The sequence below is a fragment of the Alexandromys fortis genome, unplaced genomic scaffold (assembly GCF_014885135.2).
Source record: "Alexandromys fortis isolate MF-2015 unplaced genomic scaffold, M_Fortis_MF-2015_v1.1 scaffold_151, whole genome shotgun sequence".
Lineage (NCBI taxonomy): Eukaryota > Metazoa > Chordata > Mammalia > Rodentia > Cricetidae > Alexandromys > Alexandromys fortis.
Window position 1 is genome coordinate 1,173,827 of NW_026068043.1, and position 17,692 is coordinate 1,191,518.

The following is a 17,692-nucleotide window of genomic DNA, read 5'->3' on the forward strand; positions in this document are numbered from 1 at the left end:
CACTTCCTATCAAGTAGTGCCACTCCCTAATGACCGTGCATCCCAATATGTGAGTTTACGGGGACCATTCCTATTCTATCCATCACGCTTGGTAACTCAGGAAAATTCTATAATCCAAGCTCATCTTTTCAAAAAGTATTTATGTCTATATTTTTAGTTAGGTATAATGTGTGTGTGGTCATGTGGGCACAGATATCCATTGGATCCCCATGAACCGGGATTACTGAAGGCTGGGAGCCCCTTGACTTGAGTGCTGGAAATAAAACTTAATTTCTCAGCAAGAGTCTTCTTTGCGGGATCGCAGCCGCCATAATGAAGTTCAATCCGTTTGTGACTTCTGACCAGAGTAAGAACCGCAAACGGCATTTCAATGCACCTTCTCACATTTGGAGGAAGATCATGTCTTCCCCCCTTTCCAAAGAGCTGAGACAGAAGTACAATGTTTGCTCGATGCCCATTCGAAAGGATGACGAAGGTCAGGTTGTCCGGGGACACTACAAAGGCCAGCAGACTGGCAAAGTGGTCCAAGTGTACAGGAAGAAATACGTCATCTACATTGAACGGATGCAGTGGGAAAAGGCTAATGGCACAACTGTCCACGTGGGCATCCACCCCATCAAGGTGGTGATTACCAGGCTAAAGCCGGACAAAGACCGAAAGAAGATCCTGCAAAGGAAAGCCAAGTCTCGACAAGTAGGAAAGGAGAAGGGTGGCCGGGCGGTGGTGGCACACGCCTTTAACCCCAGCACTTGGGAGGCAGAGGCAGGCGGATCTCTGTGAGTTCGAGGTCAGCCTGGTCTACAAGAGCTAGTGCCAGGACAGGCTCCAAAGCTACAGAGAAACCCTGTCTCGAAAAACTAAAAAAAAAAAAAAAAAAAAAAGAAAAGAAAAAAAAAGGAGAAGGGTAAATACAAGGAAGAAAAGATTGAGAAGATGCAGGAGTAGGGGCATCTCATACAGTTTTCATTAAAGACTGCTTGAGGAAAAAAAAAAGAGTCTTCTTTGCTCCAGCTCCCCCTTTTAATAATTAAGTAATTAATTAGTGTAAGTGTGTTTACGCATTTATGCACAGGTTTGTGTGTGCCATACGGAGGCAAGAAGGCATCAGATTCCTCAGATGTTATGTTGTTATTCCTGAGTTATGTTTCTTTTACAGACACTTGGTGTTAGCATTCAGGTATTTACACTGGCCTATTCTTGGTGACCTAGCAGTTCAACAGTAGCAGCCAAGATGGGATTCTGTAGCTGCTCCAGCCACTAAGTAGAGCACTCCCTATGCGCATGCGCTATGTCCCCTTCTGAAAGGCAAACCCTTCTCACCCCCCTTTCTTTTTCCTTCTGCTCCCACTGAGAGGCCGCCTCAATAAACCTCCTACATGAGCTCCATTTCATGGTTTGACTTTGTGGTGCCCTTTGGTTCCATTGGCCATGGTCAGCTTCCGCTGCTGCTAGACTATTACACTTGGCCTGTTATGGGATCTGAACTTTTTCCCTCATGAATGAACAGCAAGCACTCTTAATCATCGAGTTATCTATCCAGCCCCATAAGTACGTAAAAAGGAAGCACGAAACACGCAGCAAACCCGCACAGGAGTTTATTAGAGGAGACGTGTACAGGTCTGGTGAAATTGGTGTGCATCGAGGAGTGCTCAAGAGGACATGGCCAACTTTTAAAGGCTGCCTTGCACATGTGCACAAGGGGGATGACGTGGTTGCCTCATAAGCAGAAGACAGAACTCACGCATGCGCGCAAGGGCTCATGCGGCTGCGTCGTACGTAGGTAATACAACCTTGCTGCACGTGGATCACTCGGGGCCCTTTAAGGTCCCTGGGGCCACTAGGCACTTCTGCCTGAGGGCTTGTCCGCACATGTATGGCCCTGGAACCCGAAAGTGCCAGTCATGCCCGTTTGGCCAAAATCATAACAGTAGGTCCTGTGCCAGCCTGGGGCTTATTTTGTGTGACTCAGTGATATCAGTTGTTTTGGTCGTTATATTGTCCTAACCATATGTTGTGACTTCTTACTGTTAAGTATATTTGGGGGGCTGGAGAAACTGGTTCCGTGGTCATGAGGGCTTGCTGCTCTTCGAGAGGATCGGGGTTCAAATCCCAGGACCCAAATTTCATGGCTCACAACTGTCTGTAGCTCCGACTTTAGGGGATTTCCCCCTCTTCTTCCCTTCTCTTCCCTCCCCCTCCTTTCTCTCCCCTCCCCTTTTCCTTCTCTTCCCTTCCTTTCCTTTCCTTTTCCTCTCTTCCCTTTTCTTTTTCATTCGCCTGTACGTGCACATGTGTACTTGCCTTTGTGTGTCTTTGCATGTGAAGGTGGAGGCCAGAAGACAACCTCGGGTGTCCTGCCTCAGGATCACCCTCCTTGTTTTCTGAAACAGGAACCAGCTGAGTAAGGCTAGGCTGACAGGAACCAGCTGAGTAAGGCTAGGCTGACTGGGCAGCAGGGTCTGGGATTTTCTTGTCTCTGCCATCTCCGTATTGGATTACAAGCTCGTGCCACCTCATAGCTTATTTTTTAACATGGAATCTGGGGGTCACACTGAGGTCTTTATGCTTGCACGGCGAGCTCATTGTTAACAGCTGTCTGTCTTCTCAGCCTTGTTCAGAGTTTTCTTTCTTTTCTTTTTTTAAAGAGAAGCTCAAGTTAGAGCATTTTGATGTTTTCCTGTAAATAATTTAGGGGGAGGGGAATGAAATAAAACAGAATTTTTCTGCTAAATATTGATGCGGGAACCGTTCCTCAGAGAAGATTGCAAGTGATGATTGCAATTAGAATCTCTTTATCTGTCTTTGGAAGTCAGCCCTTTTTGGGGGGCTGGGGGCAGGCTTGTAGTGGGTTATTAACGCTGACTGCTGCCATATTCACATGGTGCTTTGGAGGCATCCCGGGAGGTACTGACTCATCAATGGCACCCTCACAATACGGGTTGATATGGGACCCATAGAACCAGTCCCATGTGAGTCTGAAGTGGGTGTTCAATCTGGGCTTGTTTCCTGAGCTACCACAACATGGCTTAACAGAGGAAGAGGGTGGTGGTGAGGAGCTGAGCTCTGATGTGGGTGGAAGGTAACAAAACTTTGAAACGATGTCATTTGTCCCGTCCAAGAGTTACGTGGGGAAAGCTTGGTCTCTGATGTAGCAGCATTGAAGTGATGGGACCTTTGTAAATTTAATTAATTTTATAAAGATTTATTCTTAATCTTGTGTGTGTGTGTGTGTGTGTGTGTGTGTGTCTGTGCATGGGTGTATTCATATAAGTACAGGTGGCCATGGAGGCCAGAGGCATCGAATCCCATAGAACTGGTGTTACTGCAGTTTTGAGTCCCCTGATGTGGATGCTGGGAATCAAACTCTGGTCCTCTGCAAGAGTGGTACATACTCTTAACCACTAAACCATCTGTCTGGCCCTGAGGTGACGGGACATTTGGGAAGGGTGGGATGCAGTGGGATACTGTCTTCTAGGCATGACCTGGTCATCACACTCTTGGTCTCCCAGAACCTGTGACTGCCTCCACAGGACCTATACAACAGGAGCAGTCAATCATGAGGCCCCTCCCTGGTCGTTGGGGGAGGGAGAGGCATTTTCTTTAGTGGTATAGACAGTGGGAAACCGCTTATGCTCCTGTCAATAAACCCTCACCCCTAATGGAACTCAGGATGTCAAACGCAAAGACTCAGAAGTCTCACACACTTGCTTGCTTTTCTGTTACTCTGACAGAAAGAACATTCTGACGAAAAGCAACTTGGGGCAGCAAGGGGTGTGTCTGGCTGCTATTTCTTGGTCATCATCCATCACTAAGGGAAGTCAGGGCAGAAATTCAAGGCCTGAAAGAGAAGGCAGGAACCAAGAAGGAATGTTACTCGCTGGCTGTCTAGATGGATTCTGTTTAGCTAATTTTTCTCATACAGACCAGGATCCACAGTAGGCAGGGCCCTTCCATGGTCTCAATCCAAACCATCTCTGACAGACATGGCCACAGGAAAATGTGGTCTGGACAATCCTTCAGTGGAAACTCTGTCTTCGTTTGGGTTGCTATTGTAATAAAATACTGTGACCAAAAGAAACTTGGAGAGGAAAGAATTTTTTTCTTGGGCTACCCCCCATCACTGAGGGAAATCAGGGCTGGAATTCAAGGAAGGAACCTGAAGGCAGGAACTGAAGCAGAGACCACGGAGGAGTGTGGCTTACTGCCTTACTCTTTCTGGCCTTCTCAGCCTGGTTTCTTAGATACCCCAGAACCATCTGCCCCAGGTGCCGGTGTGCCTAGTGAGCTGGGCCCTCCCAAATCAATCATTAATAAAATTTCCTGAAGATTTGATTTTGAAAATGTTATAAAGGCATATTCTCAATTGAAGTTCCCTTTCCCAAGCTCCAGCTTGTGTCAAGTTGACCAAAATCCCAGATAATCCAGACTCTCCCAGACGACTGTGCCGTCTGATGGTTGATGGAGGACACACATATACTCCCACTCCCGCATACTCTCGTGCACTCACGGATAGCTACAGATTCACACTCGTGAACACATGCGTACAAATGCACACACACTCAAGCATGCAATATATACCTTCATACCCTCACAGACCCTTACAGACACACTCTCAAGCATACATACACATACACACACACACACACACACACACACCATTATACACATACTCTCAAACACTCACAGACTGACAGGCACACACACTAGCACTCACTCATACACAACCACATTCACTCTAACAACCTTCACTCTTACACACTCCCACAGGCTCACGGACACTCAGGGACATACATACTCATGTACATTCATAGATGGACTCACTTCCACACACACAAAGCTTATGTGGTCCGCGTCTTACGGATTCCTGTCCTGCACTCATTCTGGTCTATTCAGTTCCTGGATGACGCTCTGTAATGCTTTCTTCCACTGAAACTTCAATTAACCAATTGCTTGGGGGGAAGAGGGTGCTATGGTTAATTGAATTATCTGATTAACTGAAAGTTAATTAGCCAGAAATCTTGTGATTCTAAGACATGCTGTAAACAGTCTAACAGAGCAAAGTTCCTTTTCTTTTCTTTCTTTTTTTTTTTTTTTGGTGTGTATTTTAATATGTGTCTATATGAGAACACACATTGTCAGGATGGCATGTGTGTGTATGTGTGTGTGTGTGTGTGTGTGTGCATGCGCGTGCACATGTGAGTTCAGGGGTCTTTGGATCCTCTGGAGCTGAATTTATAAGCAGTTGTGAGCCACCTGATGTGGGTGTTGGGAACATAACTTGGGTCTTCAGTAAAATCAGTACATATTCTTAGCCACTGCTATTTCTCCAGGTCTGCCTTTGTTGTTTCTGAAATAGAGTCTCTCACTGGCCTGGAACTTGCCAATCAAACTAGGCTGACTGGTCCAGGAGCCCAGAGATCTGTCTATGCCTGTCTCCCCACTGGTGGTATTACAAGCAATCCATTGGGCCTCCTTCCTTCTCCACCTCTTTCTTTTTACCAGTGCAGGGACTTGAACTCACATCCTCATACTTGCAAAGCAAGCACTTTACTGACAGAGCCATCTCCCCAGCCTCTACATCTCAGCTTCTTCATCACAAAATGTATGAGTATCTATTTAGCTAAGTTTTCTAGTGTCATAAATGGATCTTACATCCATTGTGTCTTGCCTGGTATTATCAGCACGGCCTGAGGTCATATGAGGGAAACAGAGACATAGGAAAAGATGAACCAAAGACTCTATGACACCGTGACTTATGAAAGAAATCATTTAATTTGGGGCTTATGGTTCCAGAGAGCCAGAGGCTATGACCATCATGGTAGGGAACGTAACAGGCAGGCATGGTGCTGCAGCAGTAGCTAAGAGCTCACATCTTCAACAAGTACAAAGCAGAGAGAACTAGCTAGGAATGGCGTGGCCATTAGAGACCTCAGAGCCCGCCCCCAGTGACACACCTCCTCCAACAAGGTCACACTTCCTAACCCTTCCCAAATAGTTCTACCAACTGGAGATCAAGCAGTCCAATATTGAACCTATGGAGACCATTCTCATTCCAACCACCACCCATAGGCTCAATATTTGACTGCTTGATCCCCAGTTGGTACACGGTGGAATATTATACAACTGCATAGAAGAACATAACTGTTGTTTTCAGGAAAACAATGGAATTGAAGATCCTCAGGTCAAGCAAGAGAAATCAGGTCCTGAAAGGAAAATATTGTATGCTTTCTCCTCTCAAACATAGAATCTAGATTTTTAAGAAGAGACGAAAGGGGACTGTTAGGGAAGGTGCGGAGAAGTGGGAGCCAGGGCCCAGACAGGAGAGGGTAAGGAGAGAATTAACATAACCAAATAACATTATACACTTGTATTAAAAAGTCACAATCAGACCCATTACTCTTAGGTAAGCATGGTGACCACTACATTACAGAAACAAATCTTTTATTTTGAACTATTAAAATACACTAAAAGAGCAATCAGGGTTCCCTGCCCTGTGGGAAGTCCAAGGACCACCCACCTCCATCCAGATCTAGTAAGGTGAGCATCCAAACTGCCTAGGCTCCCACAAAACCAATAGGTGTAGTAGGATCAAAAACCCATTGCCATTGTTCTTGGGGTCTCAGTAGTCCTCATTGTCCGCTATGTTCAGTGAGACCTGTTTTAACCCAGGCTTTTTCAGACCCAGGCCAGCTGGCCTTAGTGAGTTCCTGATAGGACATCCCCATTGTCTCTGACGAGGGAGGGGGACTTGATTGGGGGAGGGGGAGGGAAAGGGGAGGCGGCGGTGGGGAAGAGACAGAAATCTTTAATTAATTAATAAAGAAATAAATAAATTAAAAATACACTAAAAGAAAGAAGAAACTTACAATTTATGATCTCTGACATTTTCATTATTATTATTACTATTATTATTATCATTACCGTTATTTTCTGAGGCAGGGCCTTGCTGCATAGCCCAGGCTATCCTTGAACTCTCCATCCTCTTGCTTTTGGCTCTCTAGTGCTGGGACTGCTGGTGCAGGCCACCGTGCCTGGTTTTGCATCAAGATTTCCGTATTACCTCCTTGTCCTTTCCTTTCCCTCGGTATATGTGGAGAACACTGGCTCCAGCAGGTGTGTGCTTGCTAATTTTGGTTTACATTCCCCCTCTCCCATTTGCACCTTCAACAAAAGAAAAAAGAAAGGCCCAGATGTATTGTCACTAAATCAAGCCTTGCTTTGGCTAGGTCACCCGGGCTTGGTTGCCATTGTGTTACCAGGAAATGAAAAGAACAGTTTTTCTTTTCTTTTCTTTTTTTTGTTGTTCATGATCCTAGATTTATATTGCTTTCACTTAGCGAGTGAATAATTGATAAGCCGGGCCGTATTAACACGGAACAAAAGAGCCCAGTGGTACAAGGGTCTTGGGAAGGCTGCCTAAATCAATACACACTCATGAATTTTGAGCGCAAAAGGTTGAGCTGAGAGAGAGCACAGATTTAGATGGCCATTAATATTTGAAACACACTCTATGCACGAGAGGCTCGCCGGAGCCCAAATGTTAACCGGAGGGGCTTCCGAGAGAGGGAGAGAGAGAAAGCTTCTAAACAAATCTGAGAGATATTTTCCCCTCCAAAGACTTTATGTGGGAAAAAAAAAATCAATCATCTTTGTTGTCTCCGCAGTCAGAAGCCAGCTATTAAAAAATCTAATTAGAGTAGTTCTTTTTTAACCAATTAAACATACCAATGTAACACTTGTCTGATCCAATGTTTGTAATTGCTAGGAAAGCAATCAAGCTGCCCTCTATGGTAAGGCAGATCACTGGAAAATGCTCCACCACTCCTCCTGGTAACATCCTCCCCACACAAGAGGCAGCCTGGAAATTTGATTAATCTAAACATGTTGTAAGGTGTCAGGGGAGGTTTCTCGCCTGATACTTCATGGTCACCCGAACAGGCAGAGCAACTGAGGACCCCCCCAAAATAGTATCATCAGTCACAATTTGCTCTTGACATGCCTCCCTGGGGCTTGCATTTGAGCCCCTAACAAAGCTGGGGATTTTAAACAGAGAGGGGGAGCTATTTCCACTTTTAGTAATTGCAGAATCCTGCATCCTGTGGGAAAGTCATCCCTCAGCGTTTGGTACCCGTTCATGACTATGACTACTAGAGATGCTCGTTCTGTGCTACTTGTTGCTGTGGTCACTGAAGAGGCTTGGTAGCAGAGATCACATGCTTACTTCTGTTAAGTCGCGGCAGTAATTTGTGGGTATGAGTGTCATATCTTATTATTTGTGTGTTGAGTTTGAGTACATGATTGTGCGTGTCAATGTGCATATGGAGGATGGATGGGTCTTGACTGCTCTGTCCTTTATTAAAAATTATATAATCTTTGGCAATTTCTTGCATGAATATAATATATTTAGATGGTATCTAATTCCCCCTCCCTGTAAGGTAGTAAGACCTTGTTGCTGAAGACACCACCTGGAGAAATCAACCTGCAAACGTCTTCCCCTTGCAAAATAGGGGGAATGTGGTGGTATTTTGTTTGTGTTGTAACAAATGAAGCTTGTCCTGAGATCAGAGTGCGGAGCTAGTCCCATTAGTTAGTCGTAAAAGCCAGGCAATGGTGGCACACACTTTTAATCCCAGCACTCTGGAGACAGAGGCAGAGGGATCTCTGGAAGTTCAAGGCAGAAACAGCCAAGCAGTGGTGGCTCACACCTTTAATCCCAGCACTAGGGAGGTGGTGACAGGAAGTGATATGGCTGGGTGGAGAGAGAAATATAAGGTGGGAGGAGACAGGAGCTCAGGATTCAGTCTGAGGTTTCATAGAGACAGTATTCAGTCTGAGCATCCAATCTGAGGATTTGTGGAGACAGGATCGTCCCTTTGGTCTGAGGATTGAGTAGAGGTAAGAACTACCTCTGCTCTGCTTCTCCGATCTTTCAGCTTTCAGCCCCTAATATCTGACTCTGGGTTTTTATGACGACCAATTAGAATTCATGCAATGTCTTCCACCTTATTTTTCCAGAGAGGTCTCTCGCTGAACCTGGAGCTGGCCAGTTCCGCTAGACAGGCTGCTAAAAGGCCCGAGGAATCCTGATTATCTGTGTCCTCAGTGTTGGTATTACAGGTGTGTGTCGCTGCACTCAGCTGTGCGTGTGCCTGTGCACAGCACACATGTACATGTGATAGAGTGTCCATGCCTCTGCGTGTCGGAGGCCAGAGGAGGACTCTGGGTGTATGTCAACGCAGACTCTCTGGCTTTCATGATCATGGATCAGCTCTTAATCATGGAGCCATCTCTCCAGCATCTGAGACTCACTTTTTAGAAGGCATTAAGTAGAATCTCACATTTGGCAACAACTTGAACAGTCATTGGATCCCGCCACCAGCTTTCGGCACAGAAGAGCAAATTCATTTGGACTCAACCTGTGTGTCGGGAACAGCTCTGGTGTAATTCTTGGAATAGGAGCTGAGTATATTGAGCTGTAACCCGCTTCCCACCCCCATGCCTAAACCCAAAGACGCTCTCCTTAGAGATTATAATTGTCTTTTTCTGGACCCTGGCTCACACCTAGCTGGGTCGCCAGTACCACTCTTTGCCCATGAAGCGGTTAATTTGAGGGGGAGACAATTCAGAACATGTGCTCATTACTGGGTCTTAGAGGCTAAAAGAAAAATTTGGCGCCTCTGCCATCCAGATGGTGTTTGTTCTGTCCCTGGGAGTCTCACGCTGTAGATCTTAATTAATGAATTAATGAAATTTTTCAGTCAAGTGGTCCTAAGGAGCATTTATTTTTGAACACTCCCCTTCTGTTGGAACACGTGTTTCTCTGCTTCCCCTCCAAGGCTCTAATTAACCAGCAAGGGAAGGTCAAAGACATCGGTGTAGACGTGCTGAAAAGGGCACGGATTCTTAAAGGGAAGTCACGCTTACGGACTAAAGACACGGCCACTGAATTCCAGCAGGACTTCCAGCTGGGATTAGAAACGATAGTTACATAATGTGTTTGGTCCTCATGGGGACAGTCGTCTTGTCCTGGATTTTTTTTATATACTCTTTAGGATAGTCATCCGGTTTTGGTTTGCTTTGTTCTTAGTGTTGGGAATTAGTAATATGCTTTGTGCATGCTACCAGAGGTGCTCTACCAGAGGACCACACTGCCAGATACTCACCGGGGGATTCTAGGCAGGGGCTCTACCACTGAGCCACACCCCAGCCCCTCACTGGGGGATTCTAGGCAGGGGTTCTACCACTGAGCCACACCCCAGCCCCTCACTGGGGGATTCTAGGCAGGGGCTCTACCACTGAGCCACACCCCAGCCCCTCACTCGGGGACTCTACGCAGGATCTCTAGAACTGATTCGTACCCTAGCTCCTCACTGGAGGATTCTAGGCAGGTGCTCTACCATTGAGCCATTCCCAGACACTTGCTGCGGGATTATAGGCAAGTGTTCTTTCTTTGAACTAGGTACTTAGCTCCTCTCTGAGAAGTTCTAAGTTAGTGTTCTACCACCTCAGCCCCTCATCCATCCCTTTGAATATTCATCTATTATTCTTCTGGAAGAAAGAAAGATGTTGCTACAGTAGAATGGGTACGCCCTACTGGATCTAGCGGACCTGAGTTCATAGCTCTACCAGTTTCTAGCTGTGACAAGCTGGGCAAGTCTATAGCACGATGAGTGTGTATCTTACTAGACACAATTGGAATAAGTAGGGCTGCCAGTGGTTATTTTTTATTGTCAACTGAGCTAGATTTTGTGTCACGAGGAGATTGAGGCACTCTTCTGGGGGTGACTGTGAGGGGGTTTAAAGGAGATCAGGGAGATGTCATGACACTGGGTAATACTCGCGAACAGGAAGAATGAGGACCTAAATTTGAGTGTCTAGCACCCATGTAAGCAGCTGGGAATGGCTCCCAGTACCTGCAGCTCTAGCATTGTGGGAGGCGGAGTCAAGAGGTTCAGTGGGGCATTCTGGATGGCATGTTAGCAACCCCAGGGATCTATCTGCCTGTCTCCATCTTCCCAGCACCGGGACTACAAGCACATACCACCCCCACCCAACTGGGGAAGATCCTCTTGCTTGCACGGCAGGCACCTTACCCGTAGAATTCTCTCTCCATCTCAGAGAAGAAGTCTTCTCTAGCGAGCACTACGCGCTATTATTGTGCCGCCCTGCCATCCCTGTACGACAGACAAGAAAGCAGAGGTGCAGAGGACGTGTAAATTCGGAAGGACACGCAGGCAGAGAATGGCACAGACGAGATGAGGTCTTGCTCTGTCGGACTCCTTAGTAGACAATGTCCACATCCGGTTGCTGCAGTAGGGAACCACTACTGGTAGGTAGGTTAGTAATATGCAAAGTGAGCTTGTGAGGACGATCTTGTCACATTAAAACCTACTGCAGTATGTCACGTGGTGACAGAACTGATGAGCTAGCTCTGGCTTCCTTAAAGACCCACTAACACCATTATGAAGACCCAATCTTAAGCCTTTACTAATTCCAATAGCTCTGTGTGTAAGTTACTTTCTGGACACTGTGACACAGCACCCTGGGGGTGGGGGTGGGGAAACTAGCTGAAGGCGGAAGGACTTACGTTAGCTTAAGACTCGAAAGGTGTAGAGTGCCTCACCGTGGGGAAGGCATGGCAAGCAGGAGCAGGAGCCTGGCCACTGGCCTAGCATTTGAAGTTAGGAAACAACGCTTAAACAGGAAGTGGGGCCAGAGTGTGGAGTCTCAAAGCCCACCACCCGTGACGTACTTCCTCCATTATGCCTCCACATTTTGAATGTTCCGTGAACCACCACCCTAAAGGACACCACCAGATGGGGTCCAAGTGTTCAGACACGCGAGCCTGTCCGGGAGGTTTCACATTCAACCTCAGGTCCCTCTAAATATCCCACCTCCAAATGCCCACAGCAGATGACCTTGGGGGCAAAATTCCTAACATACGAACTTGTAGAGTGGGAAGGCTGCCAGTCACTTTGTTATGCAGTGAAAACATGTCTACGGTGAAGAGGCTCATGCTTCCATCATAGCAGGGAAGGCCCAGCAGGGCAGCTCGGCTCGTGGGGGAGGAGTGTGTGGCAGAGGCTGTTCACATCATAGTGGACCAGAATGCAGGGAAAGCAAGGCAGGAGACAGTGGCTCGGTTCTAACCTTCAGAAGTGTCTCTTTCCCCCCTTCACAGCCCCGTCTCCCAAGGCTACACAGCCTCTCTGGTGCACCCTCCCTGCCCGGATAGTGTTGCAAAGACCGAAATCACAAGCCTATGAGGGACTATCTGATTCATTCTGTAAATGATGCATTCAAACTACAGCAATTACTTGGCTTGGACTCGTGTGTGTGTGTGTGTGTGTGTGTGTATTTCAACAAGAAGAAGAGTAGGCACTGAGCTAGCCCTACGCCCCACAGACTGTAAGCCGGGCACTGAAACTGGCTGATAGACAGACAGCTACTGTTCATGGGGGCTCCTGGGTCACTCAGGTTGATTGCAGTTGTCAGGAGCGGGATGAAGCAGGCTGCACGCATTGAGTGACGCCGTGTTTTTAATTTAGGAGGATTCTGAATGGAAGCATCAAGGACCCACGAAGCCAGGCTGCGAAATTACTCTTGGCTTTGCAGCAGGCTCTTGATACTCCGGCATTATGGAACTTGTCAGTTCTGGGAGGCAGAGGCCGGTGGGGTGGCAGGCGTGTGGGTGACTGTCAGAACAAGAATGTATTAATTCTGGGGATTCAGTCCTGTGCCAGGGGGTCATGATGGGTGACAGCAACAAAGGGAGCCTGTCTTTGGCAAGTCCTACTAGCTTAATCATGGGCTCAGGGGCTTTGCCCCATGAGCTCTCTGGACCCCTGCTGCGCTCCCAGCTGCCTTTCCCACCTGGCTCCTTCCAGCTGCTCCCCCCCCCCCGCACATATATCAGCCAGTTTTCCTTTCAGTGCTGTCTCTCAGAATCCTGCATGTGTGTGGGTGCATGTGAATGAATGTATGCATGCAAATACATATGATGAGTGTGTGTGGGCAAGTGTGGATGTGGATGCATGCATGTGTGAGTGTATATATGTATGCAAATATGTACAGTGAGTGTGCATATGTGTGTGCACGAATGAGAGTCCACACGGGTGTGCATGTGTATGTGCACAGGGGTAAATTCTACATGTGTGCATGGGTAAATATGCATGCATGTGTATACCTGTATATGTGCTCATGGGTGAGTGTATATGTCTATGTATGTATGCATTGCATGTGTGCACATGTGTACATGTGTTTGTGCTCATGTTGTATAAGTGCATGTATATGCATGCATGACTATTATATATATATATATATATGCATGCTATGTAGCAATTTTCTCAGTTGCTCGATAAGACCCTGGAAGTTCTAAAGGAGGCTTGTTAAGACTCAAGAAGTAACAACTAAAAAGTCTCAAGAAGTCCCTGAGACTAACCAGATGTACAAGGTCTCTGTCTCCCCAAGGATACATAAGCCCTTGGGACTGTTGTGGAGACTAGCTGAGTTGCCTAGAAGACACACCTGCCCAGCTGTGCACAAGTCGCGCAGAGGTTTCTAGCTATAAAAGGCATGACCTATACTGGGGTAGGCCTTCTGGGATACAACTGCCTTTGAGTTGTTCCTGCTCCTGTAAGGAACTCTGAACCCGTACTCCTGTAAGTAACCCCAGTAAAAACTCATTGTTTCTCTGAGCTGGACGTGTAGGGTTTTTTGGTCTGTCAGTGACCTATCTGAGGTTAATAGACCTTTGCTCACATTTCCTAGGATTACTGTCACACAGCAGCACATGCTTGTGCACAGAAGAGTGTGTGTGTGCTCACATGTATATCTGTGTGCCTATGTGCATAAATGAGTGTGTATCTATGTGCATAAATGAGTGTGCATGTTTATGTGCTTTTGGCTGAGTATGTTTGTGTTCATGTATGTACAGACAACTACACACATGTTGTTGAGTGTATGTGCTTATGCATAAGCATGCACATATGTGCAAGTGCGTCTCTGTGTGCATGTGGTAGGCTCTGGAATGGGAAGTCAGGTTGCTGGGGAGCCAGCTGCCAGAGTTTTGAGAGCCAGCTGAAGCTACCTGAGTGACAGCAGCGAGCTGAGGGAGAGGTGAAGCGAACAGCTGCCTCCCTCTGTATTTGTCTCAGATATATTGCTGTGATTGGCTTAATGCTGAATGGCCATTAGCTAGGCAAGGGGGTATAGGCCAGACTTCTGGGCAGAGAGAGGCCATAGGAGATGAATGTGAACACGTGTGTGTGTGGGTGGGTGGGTGGGGCAGAACAAGTGAGACACACAAAATGGGATAGAGGTAAAAACTACATGGTAGAATGTAGATTAATAAAAATATAGGTTAATTTAAGTTGTAAGAGCTAGTTAGAAACAAGCCTAATCTAAAGACCAAACTTTCAAATTAATAAGTCTGTGTCATTATTTGTTTTTGAACTGGCGGCCCAAAGAAAAACCTGACTCTACCAGAGATAGCAGTGTAGGCCTGGGGCATGCAGCTAGTAAATTCATCAGTATATGACCTCACTGTACCATAAAGCAACCTGGTAACCTGTGATCTGGGACCCCTGTTCTGTCCAGGCTTCTCCTTGCCCCACTTCACCGTCCATTCTGCCCTGCTGTTGATCAGCTGCTGTCGCTCCTGCTGGCCTGGAAGGACCTTGACAGGGTGGAGGGGAGCCCACACATCTGGATTTGACATTACCTCGCTCTCTGGCCACCTGGGACTTGCAGCCCCGACTCTCTCAAGCGACCGGGTATGCTTCAGCCTCGGCGCAGCTGTCCATCCTCGGCACGCCTTCCTGAGATGCTCTGCCCACATCTTTGCAGCTCTTTTTCTTTCCCTTCCACGAGCACTGCTCTTTATCACCTTGTAAAATCCCATTATCAGTTCACAAGGCGCTTCCGCTTTCCAACCGTGGCAGGCTGATTTTCAGAGCATCCCCAGCTCCCTGCTTAGCCATCAGTGTCTGCTCTTCTCTGTGTGCTGAGTCTGCCTCCCTGTAACCAGCCTGGCAGAAACGAATATGTTCTAAAGAGATGTCTAAGGGGAGAGATGGCTTAGTGGTTGAGAGTGCTTATGTCTTTACCAGAGGGCCAGATGGCCAGAGCTCAGATTCCAGCACTCGCAGACAAGCACCTGTAACTCCAGATGGAAGGGATCTGATGTCCCCTTCTCATCTGTGGGGACCACACACACACACACACACACACACATACCTCTTTATCTGAATGTTAGACAACCGAAGCTATGGATTCCAAGGACTGGAAGTTGCTCTCATGTTGAAGAAGGGAAATTCTCTGAATCTTGGAATCAGCCAGAGGGACACTTGTCCCCCAGGAGCTTTCTCACACTTCTGACATTTGTCGTACCATCTTGCTGGAGAGCCTGGAGTCCAGACAATGATGGGTCAGTGGTGGACAGGACCATACTCTTATCAAGACTGCTTAGACGTGCATTTCCCTGGACCTCTATTGAGACTTTAACCATACTTGAGGATGCTGAAGATGGACTTGAGAATATCCTTGGATCTCTTTGTCCCTTTTTCCAACGTGGCCACATTGACTAAATGCCCCACCCCCACTTTTAGTGGGTGTTGAGATAGGGTTCCCCTGTGTAGTCTTGGCTACTTTGCTCTGTAGACCAAGCTGGTCTTGAACTCCCAGAGATCCACTTGCCTCTGCCTCCTGAGGGCTGGGATTAAAGGCGTGCGCCACCCCTACCCAGCTCCCTTTGAGCTTTTTGCTATCAATTAGGCTGTCTTAATGGGCTTCCCCAGGACAGGTGGCTGAACCTGGCTTCTTAGGCTGTCACTGGTGATGTAACCCCAAGTTTGATAACATCCTTTGTAGACCATTAGCTCCGAAAGGCTTGTGTTCCCTGCTGGTGCATTACAGACTATCACAGGAGCAACCCAGGGAATTATTCAGTGGTGGTAGGAACCGAGGACCTAAGTAGGTCCTAAGAGCCTAGGTAGGTCTCTCGACCAATCACAGTCACCCTCCCCAGGGACTGAAGAATACTCAGGAGCATCTCCTGCACTTGCTCTCTGTTCAGCTTCTTCTTTTTCACTCTTACCCATACTCCCATGGATTTGGTTCACTCCAATAATCATCACAGCCCCGAGGGGACTTGTAAATCCGGGTTCTGATGTCTCATGAACCACAAGCAGCTTCTTGAGGGGTTTGCTTCTTTCCTCTCTTGAGTTCTTCTCTGATGCTTATTGAATTTCATGATCCTGTTTTACTCCCAGCTGGTGCTTTTCTTCTTTAAAAATTTTTTTTGTGCATGTTTGTGGTTTTATGTGCATGTGTGTCCACATGTGTGGGAGATGTTTCCTGGGGAGACACAGCATGCACACACACATAAACCACATAAACACACACACACACACACACACACACACACACACACACACACGGGCTGATGGAGGGAGGGGGAGGGAGGGAGGCAGGGAAAGAGAGAGAGAATGAACTATTCAACCCCCAATAGGAAATCCACTGCAGTCTAAAGTAATGATTCTACCAAAGTACAGCTTGGCGAGCCAGCGAGTTTCCTGGGGTTGCTAACGAGAGTGTGTGTGAGGGTTGCTGCAGGAGCAGGGATGTCTCAAGCCCAGCTGTCTCTGAGAAGTCCTCCTGCCCCACCACGGGCATTGACTCAAGAAGGCTACAACCCTGGAGCTCTCTGCACGATTTGCTGCTCTACCCTCCAGAGGATCTCCTCTTGGCACCTTGACCAGCCAGAGGAGACCCTCCCAGCAGTGGCTCACTGCTTCCACAACTGTGGGGAGGGACCTTTAAGAACCGCGTGAGTTCCAGCCTTCTCAGACCCCTGAAGCTTGTTTGCTTTCTGAGTCTCATGAGTCCATGAGTCCCTGCTCCAAACCCCATTCCTGGAGGGAATGTTTCAATTGGAAGGAAACTGCTACACTCCAATGTGGGCACCAGAGGATACGTTGGGGCTCTGTTCTTAGCCCCTGTCCCTTTTTTCTTTTCTTTCTTTTTGTTTTTCTTTTGAGATGAGGGTCTCTTACATCCCTGGAAATTGTTGGTTTTTCTAGGCAGTCTAGTCAGTGAGCCCTAACCACTGTCTCTTCAGTGTCGGGATTAAAATGCCTGCCGTCTGCCCAGCATTTTGTGTGAGCTCTGCCCATTGAACTTAAGTCTTCACGCTGCTGTGGCAGGCACTTTACTGACTGAGCCATCTCCCCAGCCCAGTGAGGTTCTTTTTAAGGGGAGGCAAACAGGGCAGAACCCAAAAGGCTATACCAGTTCTTCTGGCTTCAAGTAGACATACATGGCTCAGAAGGCCAGCAGCACGGGTCAGGGCCATTCTTCTTGGAACAGTGGGATTGCTGGGAGGTGTATGGGGTGGCAGGTGGTTACTGCAGCCTGAACTAGGATGTCATAGAACAACTACTCTCTCCACCAAGCACACGGTCTGAGCTAGAGATATCCAAATACCTGTAAGGAATATCTTGAAAGGCTCTGTGAACTTTAAAGGGGTGGCTTTATTTAACTTCAGCCGTGTTGGAATTGCAATGAGATCTGTCCAGATAATTAACTCTGGTTTACTAGTTTGCAACTAGTAATTAATGAGTACTGTCTTCCCAAGTGAGCCTGGGAAAGGGAAGAGAATAGGGCGGGGGTGGGGAGTGGTCTTCTGTGCAGA

General features: G+C 47.3%; 1 protein-coding gene across 1 annotated transcript; it reads left to right on the forward strand.

The window, feature by feature from the left end:
* Nucleotides 1-312: 312 nt before the first annotated feature.
* On the forward strand, nucleotides 313-945 carry LOC126516007 (60S ribosomal protein L26-like). The gene is made up of 2 exons (XM_050166125.1): nucleotides 313-720; nucleotides 904-945. The coding sequence occupies exons 1-2, from the start codon at nucleotides 313-315 to the stop codon at nucleotides 943-945; spliced, it is 450 nt and encodes a 149-aa protein (XP_050022082.1).
* The last annotated feature ends 16,747 nt before the right edge of the window (nucleotides 946-17,692 follow it).

Excerpts from the sequence above, each read along its gene's own strand:
- LOC126516007 (XM_050166125.1), top strand. The coding sequence starts at position 313 with ATGAAGTTCAATCCGTTTGTGACTTCTGACCAGAGTAAGAACCGCAAA. Across the intron at positions 721-903 it reads AGGAGAAGGGTGGCCGGGCG|GGTAAATACAAGGAAGAAAA; the intron begins GTGGTGGCACAC and ends AAAAAGGAGAAG.